At 35.6% G+C, this 22031-nt stretch overlaps 1 protein-coding gene across 1 annotated transcript; it reads left to right on the top strand.

The window, feature by feature from the left end:
- The first annotated feature begins 1225 nt into the window (after positions 1 to 1225).
- LOC131064174 (heat stress transcription factor A-2-like) lies at positions 1226 to 2240 on the top strand. The gene is made up of 2 exons (XM_057998207.2): positions 1226 to 1426; positions 1722 to 2240. The coding sequence occupies exons 1-2, from the start codon at positions 1226 to 1228 to the stop codon at positions 2238 to 2240; spliced, it is 720 nt and encodes a 239-aa protein (XP_057854190.2).
- Positions 2241 to 22031: the final 19791 nt, after the last annotated feature.

Genomic DNA, 22031 nt, shown 5'->3' with positions numbered 1-22031 from the left:
TAATCGGGCCTTTGCCACAGCTGTCTCTACTGTGGTTGGCTCAAACACCCTAACACCTCCACTAATGCGATCATTCAAGCCCCTCAAGAAATGTTGTACGAGCATAGCCTCATTATTACCAATTCCAGCATACTGCTTGAGCTCATAGAATCTATGCTCATACTAGTCTACCGTCATACCATACTGCCACAGTGCATGGAACTCATCTGCTCGAGTCTGTTTCCACTGGGGCGAGAGAAACCGTGCCCTGAATCTTTCTAGAAACAGCTCCCATGTCACAGTGTTAATGCATACACCGATCATTTCCTCTTCCAGTCTCCACCAGATTGATGTGAAGTTTTCAAGACGCATAATAGCACATCTTGCCTTGGTGTTGCTACTATATGGAAACATAGCAAAACACCTATCCAGACCGATAAGTCAAGTCTCCGCCTCTAGACCAGTGCCCATACCATTAAAGAAAGGAGGATTGGACCTCATCAAGTCCTTTATGTGACCCAAAGAAACTGGATCTTCATTGTTTGCAATCCCTATCCTTCTAGGTGATCTTTCCCTCTCTCTCTCTTCTGGCATTGGCTGCACAACCTCAGGCCTAGGGCCTAACCTAGCAAGAACCTCTTGAAACATTTGTCTCAGCTCTTCCCTTTCGGGAACCTGTTCTTCTGCACGAGGTAAGTCCTGATGAACAGACTGTTCTGGCTCAGCACTAACATGAGTAGGTGGTGGTGAAGGACTATGATGATCCGAATCACGGCCTCGTCCTCCACCTCTTCCTCTACCTCTGCCTCTATTGCAACCACCCATACGGCCACCTCCCCTAGCTCTCCTAGCCATTCCTAATATTTGAATAGAATACTATTTTGTATATTCACTTTTTCTTCGGCGGAAATACTTTAATATTATATTAAATAAATTTTTTAATATACGAATGATTGATTGTCGACTTTTGCTCACTTTTATTGGGGATTAATAGTTGAACTGACCAATACAGAGACTGAAAAATATCTTCGACAATACGGGAATATTTAATTTTAATTTTATAAATAAAACCCGCTGAGATATCCTGAAACTACGCGAATCGTCTTCCGTCAACTAACTCGCCTACTTTACCGACTCTAAACGTCAATTAAATATCCCAGGTCGACGATAGACACAAGTCTAGAAATACAGACCAAAAACAAAAAAACAAAAAAAAAGTCTAAAATTGTTCTTGATTAAAAAGAAAATGGAAGGACACAGCCCAAAGCCATTTCTAACAAAGATATACGCCATTGTTGAGGACCCTTCAACTGACAGTGTTGTCTCATGGAATGCAGGAAATAACAGTTTTCTGGTGAAAGATCCCCACCATTTCTCTCTTCATTTGCTCCCTCGCTACTTCAAACACTACAACTTCTCTAGTTTCGTTCGACAGCTCAACACATATGTGAGTAAAATAGAGATGGAAATTTTAGATTTGATTGTGTATATTTTAAGTGTATTTAGATTTTGGATTTAAGTGTGTATTAATTATGTGTATTAACGGAAGATGAGAAAGCTGTGGAAGAAATTTATTCTGATGATCAATCATAGAATATGATTCTAAAGTTTGATACAAATAACTTTTATACAGTTGAATCCAGAAACTAGGCACAGTGAACTGTGAAAATGGAATATCTTTCTCTATGAATATATTAGATCACATTTTATGATCTCACTCTTGCTTTAATACGATCCTTCAGGGATTTCGTAAAGTGGATCCTGATAGATGGGAATTTGTGCACGAATGCTTTCTTCGAGGCCAAAAGCACTTACTCAATGCAATTCGTCGAAGGAGGTCCATTCGTCAGTTGGGTCCCAAATATGATTTGAAAGAGGATTTACAGAGGCTTAACGAGGACGAGGACGCTGACGCCATTCTTATGGAGGTTGTTCAACTGAAGAAGGAGCAGGAAAGTATTGATAGAGAACTCGAAGAAATGCAGAGGCGTTTTGCTTTCACAGAGAAAACACCTCAGCAGATGATGTCCTCCTTCCAAGCCGTCATTCATAATCTGAATCCCACTGTTCAAATGCTCCAAACCAGCGAGTTCGATGGTTGTAAAAAGAGAAAACTATTGCCAATGGCGCATAACCAGAAGCGGAAGATAACAAGGCCTAAATCGGGCTTGGACTGTACAAAGAGTTTGATGGATCCTGGGATGAGTAGTAAATCATCGATTACAGGTGGGTTTGAAGATTTTGTGCCTGTGATGGACTGAAGATTTTGGATCTGGACTTCTGTCAAAGAAGTTAATGGGTACTTGTTCACTTGGAAATCAGAGCTCAGAGAAATGTATTGAATCAGAGTCTGATTTTGAAATGGATTATGTGGGTGTGGATGGCATGCTTATCTGGGATCAGGTATTCGCTGAGGAAGCCCAATTCATGAACTACAAAGTCCTTTCAGAAATGCAGGGCCCTGAGATCAACAAATCACAAGATTCCAAGTGCAATATAAGTTGTGATGGATCTCCTTTTAGCACAAAAACATATCTTCTAGTGAAGTGAAGAAAACAGATATAACTAATGCACAAAGTTATCATCCCAACTCAATGTAGCCCTTCCAATGACTTTGAATGTATTTTCAATTTATTGGTGCAATCATTTCAACATAAAAAATATATTTTTGTGATACATGGGAAATGATTGTTGGTATTATGGATGTGTTGCATTGGTTTTGTCATTGATGTCAACACTTATCAACACTTATGAGCATTGGAGATCTTTGGTTATTAAAGCTATGAGATTTCCACAATCCATCTTATATTCTTGAATTTTTTCCGGATTTGATTGTGTGTATTTTTTTCCCATCAAATCTAGAAAAAATTCAAGAATCTTTGGTTATGTTCACTGGCATGTTCAGTGACTTATGCACAGTCACCAGTATTTGGTTCACCGACAGGTTATATTGTTCATCGGCATGGAGGATGACTTGTTATCATTTGGAGATTACTTGGTTATGTCGAAGACATGGTTTGGACACTTGGTTTTGGTGACTTGGTTATTGGTCTAATCGAGTTTGCATATTTGTTGTTACCTGTAAATTGGTCTAGGTTATGGACTGACAAGTGTTATCTATTCCAGATCAGCACAACATGTTATGGAGATGATTTATTGATTGGTTATTATTGTAAATGCATTAGGCCGACATACACATCACATCTTGATTTATTTGTAATTGATTTAATTGGAATATTCTTAGTGAGCAGACCTACACATTTGGTCTTAGGTTTTGGTATATATGTAAGATCTCATTTGTGAGATTATGGAGAAGAAATGCAAGAGGAATATAATAAGGTATATGCAAATATAAACAGAGCTACTCATGCAGACATCATTTGAAGATTCAAGGAAGGTATGAAGAAGACAATCAGAGCTTTACCGGTACTGAATCCAACATATGAAGATGCTATTTTAAGCAGTATATTATCATTGGATTTAACCATCCAATTGTAGTCATTGTGACTCTCATTTTGTGATTGAGCAGTGAGCTCTAAGCAGTTGGCCTTTCTGCATGTGCAGACCCTATTTGTACACACATACTATCTGCAGTAGTATCATCTAATTGTGGATAAGGTTTCCCACCGTGGTTTTTCCCCTTACAGGGTTTCCATGTACAAATATCTGTATTATGTGTTGTGGATGTTATTTGTCTTTCTATTTCATGCATTAAACTTTACTGATATTGTTATTATTTGTTAAACTATCAACCGATATTAAGTTTGGTTTATCGGTATTATGCATCAAGTTTTATTAAGTTATATTTGGGTTGAAATTAATAGACAATTGATTCACCCCCCTCTCTCAGTTTCCTTCGGGTCCTAACAATTGGTATCAAAGCTAAGTCCTCTTTTTGTAGAAGTTTAACAACTTGAGGAGATTCTATGGCAACTAACTATTTCAGGAAGGAGAGTTTGAAGCTTGATGGAACTAACTATGGTATATGGAAGATCAGAATGGAGACACATCTGAATTGCATTGGAAGAGACATATGGGATGCTACAAAGAATGGCTATGTTGGTCCTACACAGAGTCAACCTAATCCTCCTACCTTGGCTAAAGATCAGGAGAATGATTGCAAAGCAAGAGAAACACTTTTGAGCGCATTATCAAATCAGAAAATCATGGGATTATCAGACCGATCTACTACTAAAGCTATTTGGGACAAATTGGAGACATTGAATGAAGATGATACCACTGTCAAAATTGCAAAACTGGAATGCTTTCGGGTCAGGTATGAAAATCTGAAAATGGAAGAAGATGAAAGGATTTCTGTTTTTATGGAAAGAGTTAATGAAATTGTTTTGGGTATACCATGTTGTGGAGGATCCTTAAGTGAAGATGAAATTGTTTCTAAAGTTTTAAGAGCATTGCCACTAGCATACAAAATAAAAGTAACTGCTATTAATGAATTGAGAACAATGCCTAATACATAAGTATCTAGAGATACCTTCATTGGAAAACTTTTAGCTTTTCAACTTGAGGAATTTGGTCTTGTGGCTACAATTAAGAAAGATTTAGCCTTCAAATCATCATCATCTACATCATCATCATCATCATCATCTGAGAAATCTGAATGGAAAGCACTTTATGCAAGAGAAATTGAAGAAATCGAAAGAGAGAATAAAGAACTTGAAGAGCTTGAAGGACTATTTGTAAGGAAAATGCCTAAAGGTCCAGTTGGAAGTAAGTATGAAGGTAAAGCACCATTTAAATATTTTAACTACAACAAAATTGGTCATACGACATCTAGGTGTCCTGATAGACATGAAAGATTGAAAGAAGAAGCTAAAAGAACATACAAGCCTAACCCTGAATATCAGAGATACAAATTTAAGAAAAATAGAGACAAATCATGTTACTATGCTGATGAAGGAGTTACTGATGATTCTAATGAGGAACTAATAGACAATGGATGGGCTTTTGTTGCAATAATAGAAGATCAAGCGGCACCTACTATACAACCGGTAGAGTGGGCCCTGTTAGCTAAAATTGAAGAAAAGGATGAATGGATCATTGATTCTGGATGTTCACATCATATGACTAGTGATAAAAGTAAATTCCTAACCTTTCAGGAATACAATGGAGGTCTAGTAAGATTTGGGGATGATAAAGCTTGTTTGATCAGAGGAAAAGACACTATATCTTTTGATGGTAAGCACAATACTGACAAAGTTTATTATGTTGAAGGTTTGAAGCATAATCTTTTGAGTGTTGGTCAATTAGTTGAAAAGGGATTTCAATTACAATTCAAGAATGGTAAATGCAAAATCATGAATAGAATTGGTTTGGAAATTGCAACCGGTAATCAGACTAGAGGTAATATTTTTCACTTCACTAATAATGAGAAAGAATGCTTGATTGCACATATTGATGAAAGTTGGTTATGGTATAAGAGACTTTGTCATGTAAATTTTGATGGCATTGTGAAGATCAGTACTACTATGGCAGTAAGGGATTTACCTAAGATTGTAAAACCTCACAATCCAATATGTAAGGAATGTCAATTTGGAAAGCAAGTTAGAGAAACTTTTAAGAGTATTCCAGAGAAATCCAATAATGTTCTTGATTTAATTCATACTGATTTATGTGGTCTAGCAAGAACTAGAAGCTTACAAGGAGATAGATATTTTATGCTAATCATTGATGATTGTTCTAGAATGATTAGTCTAGAATGTGTTGGGTTACTTTTCTCAGGGATAAATTAGAAGCTTTTGGGAAATTCAAACTATTTAATGTAAGATCTCATTTCTGAGATTATGTGTGATCAACACCAGTACCATTAAACTTTACCGGTACTGTTATTATCTGTTAAATTGTCAACCGACATTAATCTTGGTTTACCGGTATTATGTATCAAGTTTTATTAAGTTATATTTGGGTTCAATTTAATAGACAACTGATTCACACCCCCCCCCCCCTCTCAGTTGCCTCCGGGTCCTAACAATGATCATTTATAGTCTTTTATGTTATAACCATGAGGTTCTAGTATACTTTTGGAGAGAAATTTAATAAGATTTTTTCCTTAACAAATTTTCTTAATTATTCTAATTTGAGGTAGTTTTATAATAGAGGTGGAGACTCTACTCAAGATAGACCAAAAAATTTATCGAATATTAAACGTCAATGAAGACCACTAGCCAAAAAATTTATATATCATGTGATGGTGCCATCAACCATTAAGGAGCCTATGGAGGTAAAAACTCTCCATGCCCATACTACTCTCATGAACACCCTTATATAGTATGACATACAAATGTCTTAGTCTTGTGGTCTAGTAGATGATGAAGCAAAAAGGCCATTGAGAGACAAAAGTATGATGGACCTCACCATGCTATAGTTATTATTTTTAGACACTTACAATTGTCCTAGCCTAATTAAATAAATATTTTATTTATTTAATTATTTTACTCTAAGCCTTCTATTAATTAAATAGATTTTTATTTAAATAATTAATTCATTTAGCCTTTTCTATCCTTTCCCTATTTAAATAAATATTCTTATTATTTAATTGGTCCTACTCCCTCTATTAATTAAATGATTATTTATTTATTTAATTAATTCATTATCTTTTTCCCTCCATGACACATGTCACTTATCTCTTAATTTTCCTCTATCTATCCCCTTCATATTTTATTATTTTTCCTACCCACCCTTTAATCCTAGCTAACCATTTATCCTTTTACCTCTTAATCCTATCCGTCTATTTCCTAAGTTATCTTCTATATAAGAGGATAATTTGATCCTTTGACGACCCTAACACTTTTATGCAATCTAGTCTTCAAGTGACCAAGTGAATTCACAACCGCAATCTATTCTTTGTTGATCTCTTGAGCATATACAAAATCCAAGAGCAAATATATCAAACAAGATCAATGGATATATAAGGTCCAATGGAAATCAAACCCTACTTGGCATGTGAATGGTATTATTATCTTATTTTTTGATTCACATGTTCTTAGGTTTCTTCATTGGTGTATGGTGAATGCTTTATTTGTAGAACTAGGGTTTTTGTTGTTGGATCTTTTGTGGTTTTGCAATAGTTTATCATCATCATTTTTTATCGTATACATTTTAGCATGCTTGGTGGAACTGTTGTCCCTTAGTTTTTAATATCTTTTTGTAGTTTTAGTCTTTTTTGTCAAGTTGTAGGTCAACAATTACAGGAGAAATCACATTTACGAATCATTTTTTTGCATCCGCATCTCTGTTTTGTTTTTTCTATTTTGTAGGTTTCATGTTTTCTGCATCTATGTCACTTATTTTCACGTTTGAGATTTGCATTATCGCATTTGTGAATTTCATCACGTCTAGACGTCTTTATTTCATGTCTGTTGCGTTTTTGTCTACATTTGCGTTAAATTTTGCATTAGGTGTTACAGGGTCTCTAGGATTTTGCATATGTGGTCTCTATTGTCGTATATGTGTTCTGATTCCACATTTGTGCTTTGGAAATTGAATTTTACAGTTTCATTTATTGCCCCATCTATGTTTGGTCTTTTCGCATTTACAATAGGTATAAGCACGTTTTTGTGTATTACATTTTCAGTTTTGAATTTTTGGTCCTTTCTTTTATGGTTTTTAGATTTTGATTTGTCCTAACCCCTTACTTGGAATAACAAAGTGAAGCAACTTTCTAGAACATATTGTCTAAGGCCTCACTCTCACATTTCGATTTTGATTTTCTGAAATTTACCTAATAAGTGTGCTTGTAGGTGAGGTTGATTATTGAAAAATACTAATAATTTTGTTGCAGGGGTAATTTTATTGTGTGTCTTTTCATTTCAATTCTTAATCTAATTAGGGCTCACATCATTTTCATTTTTGGGTTAAAGAACATGTTTGGCATGTCTTGTGTCTTTGGCATACTTTATGTTTAACCCTAAAGTGAAAAGAAAAGTATCCTCTACACTCACCTTCCATTGGACCTTGGGTGTAAGAGAAATTGTTATTAGTTTATTTTTTTTATCTAGAAGGGTCTACCTCCCAAGTAGCCCATAAGGCGAAGTGAGAGGGAATGACCCAAGCAATACTTCTTCAGCCCGCTATATAAATTAATATGCTAGGCAAAAACAATGATGACTTGGTGATGTGTATCTACACCGATGGTTTTCCCTCAGTATCCACACTTGTGTGAGATGCATTAAAATCCTCTTCAGGACTAGGAACGGGTTCTTAAATGAGCCATCGCCACATGTGTAGACACTGAGGATTGTTGAAGTTTCCCTACTAGATACTTTTTGTTTTAGAGGCCCAAAATCCCTACATTTGATAGTTTAGGGTGTGTGGATTGTACCTTGTAAATACCCCTCATGTACCCACTTAGGATGAGACATGAATCCCTTAATTAAAAGATCTTTAGATCTTCACGGTAAGATAATTTGGTATGTCCAAGAAGTGAGTGCTATGGTGGGGGAGCCAGTGCTACCATAATCTCTATTTGTCCTCTTGTTTGATATATTTCTATGTTGTGGGGGCCCCATTCAATGGTTTCTCTTTCTAGCCTAGGTTGTGCATGTTTTTCAAGTGTCTTCAACCTATATCATACTAGTGGAAATCTTGTTAACATGCACGTTACGAATCAAAATTTGACAAAACACCTTCAGACCTTGTGTCTTCATTTATTGTCGTGTTTTCTTGCTACAAGACTATAAAAATTAAGATTTGGTCACATTCAACAACTACATTTTTTTTTAGGGTATTGTACCAAATTTTTCTTGAAACATATATATCTCAGATTAAACAACATCTGCATAGGGAAGAATCGGATATTTGATTCATCGAAAACTCAAAGAATATTGTATTAATTGGTTAAAATGTGTCTGTCTTAAAACGCTTCCTGTGCAATATACTACAATATCCGAGTTGTTTAAAATTGCGTCTTTGAACAAGAGAAAACTAAGAAAATTGTTGAAAACATCAGAAAATATGTCTGTATTAGGTTAAACTGTGTTTATGTTATGAAGTCATGTCTGTATAGGGAAAAATCACATCTATGTTTCAAAACTAAAAATTGCATCATTGATAATGAAAACACATCCATGCACTGAGAAACTATGTTTGTCTAGATTAAAACTACATCTGTGAACTCACGACGTGTCTATGTTATGAGATCAAAGAGCTTCTAAGGCAACCTCCTTTCGATCTTCATTTCTAGTCAACTAGTCTTTATCATGGCTTTGTCACACATTTTCAATCCTCGTATACACTTTTCAAACTAGAGTCAAAAGTTTGTTTGTTGGTCCTCATCTTATCTTGCAAACATACTACAACATATCACTAGGTGGTTCCCACATCAAATCTATCATCTTGGGTTCCATTTGGTTCACTTTAGTCAAGGTCAACTTACCTCATCAAGAGATGTATAATCTCCTTAGAAGTCACACCTTACTTCAGATCACACTTATTTTAGACTTACACTTTTGTATATTTCAAGACAACCCTAGATTCATTCCATTTCATATTCCTTTTGGTCTTCCATAGTCTTCATATTTTCTTCCATTTCCCATTTTAGCCAAGGTTTTTTTCATTATTGAAACCCATTCACAAAATATAGAAGAGAAGTCGAAGAAGCTCTAAGATTTCTCAACAAGAGAACCTATGAGTTTGATGGAGATGAATTTTACAACCTACAAAATTTTGAGGATTGTTGTAATCCACTAGAGAATGAAAACAACAATGACAAAAACAATGAATCCATCACTTCCACAGACAATGAAGAGACTAAAATAGATCCAAGGCTCAATAGAATGGTTGAGGAAATTATGAGAAGAGACCATCAACATTTCTTTCAAGTAATGGCACAAAGTTGAACAAGACTACCTCATGATTTTGATGTGTCAAAAATTTCGGACGATGATCCTAATCAAGTGAATCAAGCAAATCCAAATCTTAGAGGATATACTGGTGGTAATAGGAGATACTATCATTTCATTCCTGAGTCGCCCTCATCTTTATTTCAAAATACCAAAGTCACCAACACTCATACTCGTAACAATTTTTCTACAAACTCTCATGGACAACCTCGTGGTCGCCCTTTTTTTATGGAAAAGAAATGCTACTATATATGCTCAACAAAATGATAATATTCAAGATCATGCCAATACATATTATTATACCCAAGGTAAGATTCAAAATAATGAAACAAGGAGATCCCATGCCAGATATGGGGGAAATATTCAAGATCATTCTTATAATACCTCCTACCCTCATGGTCATGACATGTACAATCATCCTAGCCCTAGTGATCCTCATTTTAACATCATACCAAGTGGTGCATATCCTAGCTAAAATTATGTTCCCCCTACATATGAACACATCTATGACTGATATCATCCATACATGCATTATATCCCTCCTCCTCCACTCGGTGGCTCAGGCATGGGAGTAACTCAAATAGATAAGACACCAACTAGTAATGACTTGCATCAACAAATCAAGTATTTACAAAATCAGATGGCAAATATGAATGTACAAAAGCAAGAGTATATAATAGAGGAAATATGTCCATATCCATTTGACAAGAGCATACCAATGCCTCCATTTTCTCCACATTTTGTGACACCAATTTGAGAAGTATAGAGGCAAGGGAAATCCTAAAGCACATATTAGACAATTTTTCATGTCTTACATTGAGGTAGAAAGCTCAAGGAAACATATTGGATGAGACTATTCCTGTGAAGTTTAGGTGGACAAGCTGTTGGAACCCTAAATTTTGAAATTTTTAGAATTCCAGATTCCAAGACAAGAAATGAGAAAAATTCTATATATATATATATATATATATTGAATAGGTACAAGTAATATGTTTTATATTTGTTGCACAATATGAAACCATAACATAAACACAATAATGGGCATAAAAAAATGGATTGTGAAGCACCAAAGGGGGTATTTACATCATTTAAAGACCATTTATCCATTATATACCCATAAAATAGCCTTAAAATACCTCTAATATGCCTAAACAACTTGTAAAGTGACAATTAATTACATAAACTAAGGCAATTTCGGGATTTGGAATTATTTTTATTTAAAAGGGGCATGTCTTTTCACCCAAAGGGGTATGAAAACCATTCAACCACATATATATGTGTGATGTAAAATGTAAAGAGGAATAGAGAGACAAGAGGAGGTGGCAATTTTGTACTTCTAAACTTTTTATCAAAAATTACCAGTTGCATTTTCTTTCTCATATGTCTTGAGAGTTAACATATTTTCAGAAGGCAATTGCTTGTGATATTATCTAAAGGAGATAAGGTTATTTTTGTTCTTCTAGTGAAATTTTGTGTTTCATATTGTAGATTTGGATCAAAAAAGATTTACTTGTGAATTGTAATTGTTCCCTATATTTCTTCCTTGGATGGTCTCTTAAAGTTAGGGTTAAATTCATTCAAGTGGTTTACAATATAGACATTGAAGTAGAGCTCATAAGAAACAGTAACTAATAGACTCGTCGAGAGGGGGTGGGTTTAAAAACTGTCTCATAAGTTTACACAATAAGTCCTGAAGAAATATAAGACTCTGTAGCCCAAATAAGAGGAAAGGCACTGATCATTTGTAAACAAACCCTTTAACCATCCCAATTACCCTTTACTTTTAAGCATTAGGATTAGTAGAGTAGGTATAGTAAGGTAATTTAGCCAAAGTGTAACATATATACCTTTATAAGATACATAGATTAATACACACATCTGAAATCAATCTGTTTAAGAAACTTATGCCATTCTGAGACTAGGAGATATCAGATTAAGACACTAAATCTGCTATAAAAAGCATTAGTTGAAGGAACAACTAGTGAGTAGGTATACCCGCCTAGGTCCTGCAGAGCCTAAAGTGAGAGAGTTAGTAACCAAATAGGTTCACTCTATAAGTTGGCCAAGTCAATTGGAGGGTTTGATCATAGGAGTTGGCATTTCCTTAGAACCTATCCAATCTATTGATTTGAGACCCAACACAAGCTATGGTTCATGGTTCTCCCAACTTCCACTTGGAATCAAGTCATGGAGTGATTTGGCAGAAGCTTTCATACAACACTTCTCATACAATATTGAAATAGATGTATTAGTGACCACTTTATGTAATACCAAACAAAAAAATGGAGAGTCCTTTGCATCATTCTTACAATGGTGGAGAAGTTTAGCTAGTAGATGCTCTTGTGATATTCCTCAAAAACAAATGGTGGAAATGTTCACTCAAAATGTCAACAAGGACATTGGATATGAACTAAGAAAATCTTGTTTGTCCACTTTTAAGGAAGTCATTGAAAAAGGATTGGCAATTGGGAAAGTCATTATTGAACAACGTACAATTAAGATATTCAAGGAAAAGAAAGATGGACCAAATGAGGAAGATAAACCCCGCTTTTGAAACAAAAAATACAGTTAATGATGGGGTAGTAGATGCAAACATGGTAAAACTAAAAATGACTTTTCCCGGTGCAAGTTCATCTAATTATAATAAAGTAAATGCTCAAAGGCCATCAAATCATCTAATAAAATATACTCCATTGGGAGAGCCAATTGAGAGTGCATTTAAGAAATTGGTTGCAAACAAGCTTATAACAATACTAGACAATCCACCACATGAACCAAAAGTAAAACCTGCATGGTGGAATGATGATGAGTTTTGTGAGTACCACAAGAGAAAATGGCATAAGCCTACCAATTTTCATAAATTATAATTGGAGTGAATCATCTCAATAACTTATCCAATTGGCGATCTACTTGTTTATCACATGGTTGTCGATTCTATCCTAGCTTCAATTTGTCTTTCATACGATACTTGTTTGAGTGAATCATCTTAGCAAGCTTATCCAATTGAAAGTGTATGTTCACCACATAACTGTCAATTTTGGCCTTTGAAGACATAGACGTTATTTTGTTTAGCACAAACGCGTTCAACCAGCCTAACCATGCCTTTATGACAAAACCGTTGTTTTAACCCACCCAGACGTGTTTTTATAACATAGACACATTGCTGGTCAACCTAAACTCGCCCCTATTACATATATGCAGTCTTATGACCTAGACAGACCTGTAGGACACAAAAACATACATTTGAACCACAAACATGATTATGATCATATACACGTGCATACCTAACATAGAGACACTTGCACGTCATAGACGCATGCAAACTAGACATAGATGCATTGAAACCGTTTTTCACCACTTCCATGTTTTTTTTTTTCCCAATCATTCTAGCCAAATACATGCAAAAGTATTGAGAAAGGTTGATGTACTTATCAACTCACCCATGTCCTCTGGACAATCAAACCATTGGACATGATCAAATCGATGTACTCTCTCTGCCATCTCTCCTAGACTGTTGACTATTCTCTAAGTTCTCCAAGTTCTCTGATCTACTTTGATCTCCTGAGTGTTGTCGATGCAAATGAGGATGTTTTTCCCTATGACATGTATATAGGATGTGCAACCCTAGTCCATCGTGTTAGTCTCCTTCTTCTCATTGATACCTTTTGAGTCAGTTTTTCACCCATGCAACCTTGTCATCCTATTCCTTCCCCGATCTTATCGAGAGATTGTCTGCGATCTTTTACACAATTTTTCATCCTATCTCTCAAAGGCACATATAATTGTCGTCTTGAGGAAACTTTTGTTGAAATGTGGTGACTGATCAGCAAAGTACTATACACTCAGCACGTATCCTCGCCAGGGTATTTTTGGGGGTATTTTTTGTTGATGAAAATCGACATTGTAATAAAACCCTAAAAAGGCCAACTTTGATTGTTGCCCTAAAATGCATGTTATCAGTGGCTAAGATGCTTAAGGCATTGTAAGATTGATGTATTGTTTTTGCTGGATAATAAGAAAGATTGGACGACTGTGTATGGTGGATGTAACCCATTCTGGGTGAACCACGTTAAATCTCTATGTTATCTGTGTCCTGTTTTATTTCTTTATCTTTTGTATTTAAATCTACATATAATTGTTAGTTCATATTTGCTTTAGATCTACTTGAAAAGCATAACAACTTTGTATCAGTTAATCTTATCTTCTTTGAGCCAATGTGACAGGCTGCATTGTCTCAAAGGGGCATAAAATGTAAACACCTAAAATTTTCCTAAACTAATTAAATAAATATTTTAATTATTTTATTCTAAGCCTTCCACTAATTAAATATATTTTTATTCTAAACCTTCCATTAATTAAATAGATTTTTATTTATTTAATTAATTCATTAGCTTTTTTCCCCCACGACACATGTGACTTTTATCTTAATTTTTCTCTAACTACCCCCTTCATATTTTATTATTTTTTCTACCTACCCTTTAATCCTAGCCGACCATTTATCTTTTTACTTATTAATCCTATCCCTCGGTTCCCTAAGTTGTCTTCTATATAAGAGGATACTCTCATACTTTCATGACTCTAACACTTTAATGCAATATATCCTTCAGGATACCAAGCAACTTCATAACTACAATCCATTCTCTGTTGAGCTCTTGTGCACATACAACATTTGAGAGCAAATATATCAAACAAGATCAATGGAAATAGGAGACAATGGAGATGAAACCCTACTTGGCATGTGAATAGTATTACTATCTTATTTGTTGATTTGCATGTTCTTAGGTTTCTTCATCGGTGTATGATGAATTATTTATTTGTAGAACTAGGATTTATGTGGTTGGATCTTTTGTGGTTTTGCAATAGTTTATCATCATAATTTGTCATCGTATACAATTATCACTTTTTATAGATGAGATTATGATCCACCAAGTATAGTTGGTGGAACCTCGCACAAGGGATATCACTATCAGTATAGATGTATTATAAGTGTAGAGGATGATCAAATAATACAAGGTCGTAATGTAGATAGTGTGGTGATTAATGATGACATATCACATAATTTGTTTGAATATCATGTATAGGTATTTTAATATTAAATTTAATAGTATATTTTGCATTTTAAAGTTAAAGTTTTAATATGTGAATTTATTTTTTATTGTGCATGTACTATATATTCTAGAAGCTAACACCATAGGATGATACATTATTAATCAGCTCATCCACTTTATCCATCATGCATATTGATAATGTTAGTTATGTCATTGATTTCAATGAGGTATGTTGCATTATTTTTTTAATTTTTATGATAAAAATTTTTATGTTACTATTTATCTGTACTTGATTTTGTTAGTTAAATTTTTTTTTTTTTTAGCTAATTAGTTTAGCTATCACACCTCCTAGTCCATGAGAAGAATTGGATTTTAGTGTTGTTGTAGCAATTTCATCCTTGATGTGTTTAATATAAGTATGATTATCAATGTTTGCACTTTTGAGTATAATATTTACTTTAAATCAAATGGAATAATTAGGTGTTTGAAAACAATCAATATCTACTACTTTTTTTATTCTATAGGTTGATGCAAACATTCTAATCCAAAGAAAAACCTATTTAAATAATGAGGTGTGTCATGTAAAAGAACATACAGATTGTGATTTTGATGTATGTCTTTTTAGTGTAGAAATAATTTAATTGTAAATTACTAATCTTTATCCATTTTTCTTCTTTGGAGTTGTTCTTGGGTTGTGGGGGTGCAATCTTTATTTTTTTGGTAGTTCCTATTTGGGTTTTCTTTGTGACTCCTTATTTAGTATTTTATTGTGATAGACTTGATGTTATTATTTTTAGGTCCTAGTATATCATGGAGATAATTTACAAGAACCACTTGCAAATAATAAAGGTTTAATTTGTATCAATTTTGGTATCAGAGAAATTTTGATGGTGTAGAGAGGAGTTCACTTGAGCTAGGGAAGAAGGGGCAAAAAGAATGTAGAAATTGAAAAAAAATAGGAAAGTGTTTAGAAGGCTAGAGGCCCATTAGGCTATATTACAATTAGATGAGTCTTTGGCTATATTACAATTAGACAATTCTTTATTTATATTATAATTAGATGAGTATAAAGTGGAAGTTTTAGAGAACCTAATAAATGATATCAGGGCTTTATACCTTCTAGAGAGGTTTATTGAAGCATTGACTAGACAAATTTCCAAAGTAAAGTTGAACATTTTTTATATTTTAAAGACACACTCAACCCCAATAAAAAATATCAATTGTCTAATTTAGATCATATCAAAGTTATGTTAAAACATTATTGTTATTTGTACAAAATTTATTGAGATTTTCATATAATCTAATTCTCTATTATCTAATGAGAAAGGCAATATTCAAACTAAGATATCTACATTTCTTAATGGATCATTGATTTTTTAAGTGAAATTTGAATTATCTTTACTATTCTTATTCGTTCACTAGTTCTAGGTCTTACTATATTGAGTACTCTAAATAAAAATAAATTGATATTCTCTACCATATGCATTATTCATACTCTAAAATTAATAAAATACAATTTTTTTAATTATTATAGATCATAAATAATTATTATTATATACAGAATTTAAAATTCATGATATTTTAGAGGAACTTATATTTTCATAGGCCTTTTAAAATAGTCTATTTAGAAAACCTTATTGATAACCTATACTTGATTAAAAACTAATGCAAAATTGGACTAACACAATATCTCATCCTTTATATTCCAAACTCTTTATACAATTCATCTGACTTAGATCTTTGATAATTCACTTCATTGTGATGCTTGAATTTAATACTTTATTTTAATTCTTTTACAACTAGAATAATATATAGGATATAATGTTTCATATCTAAAAAGATGTGGTGTGTGTTGTGCTCAAGGGATCCCTTGAATGTGACACACCACATCCCTGGAGTGGTATACTATAGGGAAGAAACCTCTTGACTGTGGCAAATCACATGCTTGAATGGTGTAATATGTTTATATGTTTATTATTTACTAAGTGTATCAATTTTTATAGATATTTATGTTATTAAATATGAAATATGAAATAAAAGAACAATTAAAATTATATAACATAATATCACATATTTAAAAAAAAAATCTAATAGATTTACTACAACTATTTGTTTTAGAGCACAAGTTACATAGTTGAGAGCGAGTGCCCCCATTAAAAGTGACAAAACTTGTAGATACAATTTAATGAACTATATATATTGCGAACCACTGCTTATTTTGTGATTTTCAAGAAAATGATTTTTTTCATCATCACATTTTTTATTTTGTATTATTTATAAAATAATAATAATCTAACATGTGAGTGGACAATAAACATAAATGGCGCGCAAGAAGCGAATTTCCTTAGAGCCTTCTCGCAGAGTGAAGACTCTCCCAATTAATCAGCCAGACCGAGGTTTATACGGAAATAGCTTTGCGATCTTGGGCCATCATCCTCTCTCTGCCACAAAGGCAGACTGTGCCAACAGCGTGCCCAAATACTCTGCTAAGTTGATTCCGGGGAGGGAACGGCGGCCTCAAGATCCACCCACGGTTGGAATACTCAATGAGCGCACTTTAGGGGAATGGCAAGTCGCCCAGAACAAAAATTCCTGGAGGAAATTGCAGGCTCAAGCCGATAAATGCATTCGCACCTCGTCAAACTATTTCACTCAAGAGCCATGAGGGTAGGGCTTGGTCTGATCCCAAGCTCCCTGCTATTCCAAATTTTGTCATAGGGGAAAACTTGACCCCCCTGGTTGAAATACGCAACCATGGCATCGATGCCTCCTCACCATGTCAGTAGCTGCCTTATACGCTTGCCAGTGATAGGTGTCTGGAATGAAGGCATTCCAACTTCCATTCCAATTCGGGTCTACCCATGAGGGGAGCCATTCAGAGACTACCATATCCCCACAAGGATCGTGCTCCCCAGCATGCAGGTTCTAAACGAATAGAGCTTATTCCTATCACAAAGGTATGACATAACAAACCTGGTGGGAACCCGAGAACATGGAAGGACTGCCGGCAGATCTCCGAAGAAAAATTTGCCAAAGGCCTGAGGGATCATTGCAGAAAGTTAGGCCTGTTTGCCAAATGGTGTGGGGAAGGGCAACCTATTGAATCCACTAGTCATTGGATGGAGAAAGAATATGCGGGCCAGGTAAGTATCACTATCCTCCCTAATGATTTTATTTTTTTAGACTACAGAAGCGAATCACTAAAATTGGAACTCTTAACTGGTAAATATGTTTTTTATAAAGGCTACAACTCCATCTTTATAGACTGGAAACCAAACTTCTGCCTTAGCTTGCATAGATTCAAGAAAATGTTGAAATGGGTTAGGTTCAGATACCTCCCGGTAGAACTCATGCATACCCAAATCCTGTTCAAAATTGGAGACTTCCTTGGGGTTTTGTGGGCCTAGAAAAAGAGTGGCATCGGTCCTCGGATTTGAAAATGCTTGTCAACATGGAAACCAACTCACCCCATCCCAAACCAATCATCTTCACAACAACCAACTGCAAATATCATCTTGAACTTGAAATCTACAATGGCCCTATAGCAGTTGACATTGCCTTTAAACTACCGTCCCCATCTCCTCTAAAATTGGTAGAGACTTCCCCTAAAACACCTACAAATGCAAGCTCATCCATTGATAATCCAGCAAATAGCTCTAGTGGCTAGGGGGATTCAGGAGTCCCTCCTGAGCCCAAGGAAAACATTCCACCTCTAGATCCTCTCCCTGAGATCAAAGAGGGAGAATTCGTCTAAAATGATCAACCCTCCCATCCCCTCCCCCTCACCCTCAACCAGATTTCATCAAGGAAACAAAAAACAATCAGGATGCAACTGCAGAACGGAATTCTTGGGATCACGAAATTAAGTCATTAAAGGTAGAGGATTGCACTCATGACATTATGGCTCCTCTTCCATCTTACACCATCTTGGAAGGGGAGAATATACATAGGCGTTGTCGTAATGTGGGGGACAATTTGGTGGGTCCCGAAACAAGACTAGTGGTTGCAGGGGAAGTTAAGGAGACTCATATGCCCTCCCCTTGAATGATGCAAAGATTGCTGGTAGGAACTACCATGAGGGATTTGAGGGTAGGAAAAAACAACTGGTAAAGGTCTGTCCCGAGCAGCATAAGGACATAAATGGTATGCCCACTGTACGTTAGGAAATAGGAAATCATCACAAAACAATATAAACATAATAGCTCAATCACAAATGCATTCATTGCAATGAATCTATCCTAAGACACATTCAATAGAGACATGAAAACAAAGCATACAAAACTAGAAATTATGCAAACCAGATGACGATTTGAATGCTCCTTCCATGCAGCTCCATTGTTCTTCTTTCCTCTTCAAATAGTTGTGGATCTCACCTACAAGTGCACACACAATTGAAAGCAAGTAGACGGGATTCTTGATCAAGAGTACTAGAAGCTTAGATTCGATAGCCTGATTATCAATTACCAATTAGCCTTGATTGATGAAGATCATCCAATTTATAGAAGAATTGGAGAGATGAACAAATTAGCATGATAGTGATTCGAATAGAAATTCAAATCAAGAATAGCAAAATTATGACATGTCTATGACAAATTGCTATGCAAAGATTTATGACAATTTATGACAAATTCTATGTCAAGAATTTATGACAATTTATGACAAATTTCTATGTCAAGAATTGATTGATTATGACAAATTATGACAAATTTCTATGTCATTTCCATGAATTTAGGAGAGAAATAGGAGGAATTTGAAATTAGGAAATTAGGAAATCAGAAAATAAGAAATTAGGAATTAAGAAATTAGGTAAATTAATTAATAATCTTTCATTTATTAATTAATTCACAAAGAGGAATAATTAGCCAATTAAATGAAGATTTAATTGTAATGAGAAGACTTAGGATAAATAAACAATTTATTAATCCTAAAGGAAGAAAATGATAAGCAAGGTTAAATGACTAAATCACAAAACCCTAGAAGGTGAATTAGCAATGTGAGGATGACAATTAGGTCTTGATTGAAAGATAATTGACTTGATCATGATTTGATTTTGGATTGATAAATGACCAATGTGATAAATGTTTTGATTGATAAATGTGCCAATTGACGAGGAACAATGACAAATTGATCCAAATTGACATAATTGAGACAGACAATGATCGATAGCGAAATGATCGCAAAATGACAAAATTGATAAGAGGACAAGGATTTATGACAAAATAGATTGCAGGATGACAAGATTAAAAATGACCACGATTGATGACAAATCGATCACAAAATGACAAGATCGAACATGACAAAGATTGATGACAAATCGATAAGAGGACAAAATCCTAATTAGGATTGACGATGTCCAAAATGATAACAAATTAGCACGCACATTGATGCGATAGGATAAAATCGATCGAAATCATGATTGGATAGTGTTGTCAACAAGACCAAATTTGAAAGCGAGACAGAATGAAGAATGTAGAAGAATAACTCGATGCTCGCAAATGATAAAAACCAAGTGCGTGACATAGGAGAAATGGTAATGCGACACAAAAACCTAAAATGAGGGAATGCGCAAATGTTAAAGTATGACTCCGCAAGCATTGACCATTTTTAGGTGTCTACATTTTGCCCCTCTTTGAGACAATGCGATTTTAAGCGTTGTTTCAAAGAACAATAATGAAAATGCCCCGGACGCTAACAATGACATATGAAAATGCCCCAGACAATAATAATGATATATGTATGCCCCCTCAAGGAATTGGCTGGAAACATGCAGAAAAGAGGCCAATTGATCGATAAAAATGATAGGATCGAACGGACTGACAATCGGAGATCGGATGCATGAAGGACAAGCACTTGAAGATGCAAAAGACCGCGACCAACATAAGATGGAGAAGACGCACGTCCATCTATGCAATGACAAAGAGCTATAAATGAGACCAAGAGGTGGAAAATTGCTCATTTGCACTAGCTAAAGAGGAGGATTTGTTGCTCTGGACAAGGACACTTGCAGAGAGATGGCGAACATTCCAATGGCGGATCACCTTGGAGAACGTGTACGCACATTCAGACGAACGGAGGACGCAGGAGCCGCGGTATGGATCTCAAAAACCCATGTTTTCAATTTCATGACTTTTGATTGCTTGCGGGACATTGCGGGGCCCACAAGGGATGCAGAAACTGACTCCTGCGCTTGTGTAGGGTCTTCTGCGCTTGTGTAGGGAGACACTGGCGCAGGTTACCTGACACAGGCGCAGGTTCCTCGACACAGGCGCAAGTGTGCATTGGAAACCCTAATTTTGGTCAAAACGGCATGCAAATGCTCCAGAAAGGGGGGACAAGGATAGGATAGGTCAAATGAGATGAAAAAAACCCTGATTAGACATGAAAATGAGGAAATGCAACCCGTAGGAGCAAACCCTAAAACTCACAAAATATGCCCCAATTGTGATGCAGAGTCGACAGTATCCATTGATCACGCGGGAGAATCGACCAGATTGCTTAATGCTACGACACAGACTCAGGAGCACAGAGAGAGATACCTTAGCAGGACTGGGGATATACTATGTCACATTCATGCCCAAGATTAGGGCAAACACAGGACTGCTTACCGCATTGGCAGAGCGATGGCATTCAGAGACCTCCTCATTCCATCTGGCGACCGGAGAGGCGACGATGACACTGGAGGATGTATGGCGTATCCTCTGCATTCTGATTCATGGAGAGATGATAGAGTATGACCCAGTGACAGGGAGAGAGGCATTGTGCAGATTGTTTGAGTGCGTCGCAGATGAGTTGGATATCATCGAGAGGGAGATTGGCTGGGAGACTATGGCATCAGAGTATGATCGACGATACGTGGTGATAGCCGTGGTGATAGCATGTCTACTGGCAGGAGACAGACGAGGACATGGATTCCCTATTGGATGGGGAAGAGTGCTAGAGCGGATGACGACAGAGGGGACAGTGTACGCATGGGGACCATGTGTACTAGCTATGCTGTATTTTCAGCTGCATCAGATAGCATATCAGGGAGTGCAGACTTTGAGCTGTGGAGTTACACTGCTACAGATATGGGCATTTGAGCACATAGCCATATGTCAACCAATTACAGAGAGACAGGTTGTACCACACCGACCATATGTGTATTGCT

The sequence above is a fragment of the Cryptomeria japonica genome, chromosome 6 (assembly GCF_030272615.1).
Source record: "Cryptomeria japonica chromosome 6, Sugi_1.0, whole genome shotgun sequence".
NCBI lineage: Eukaryota > Viridiplantae > Streptophyta > Pinopsida > Cupressales > Cupressaceae > Cryptomeria > Cryptomeria japonica.
The sequence above is the reverse complement of the archived record's forward strand: the minus strand, read 5'-3'. Positions and strand labels throughout refer to the sequence as shown.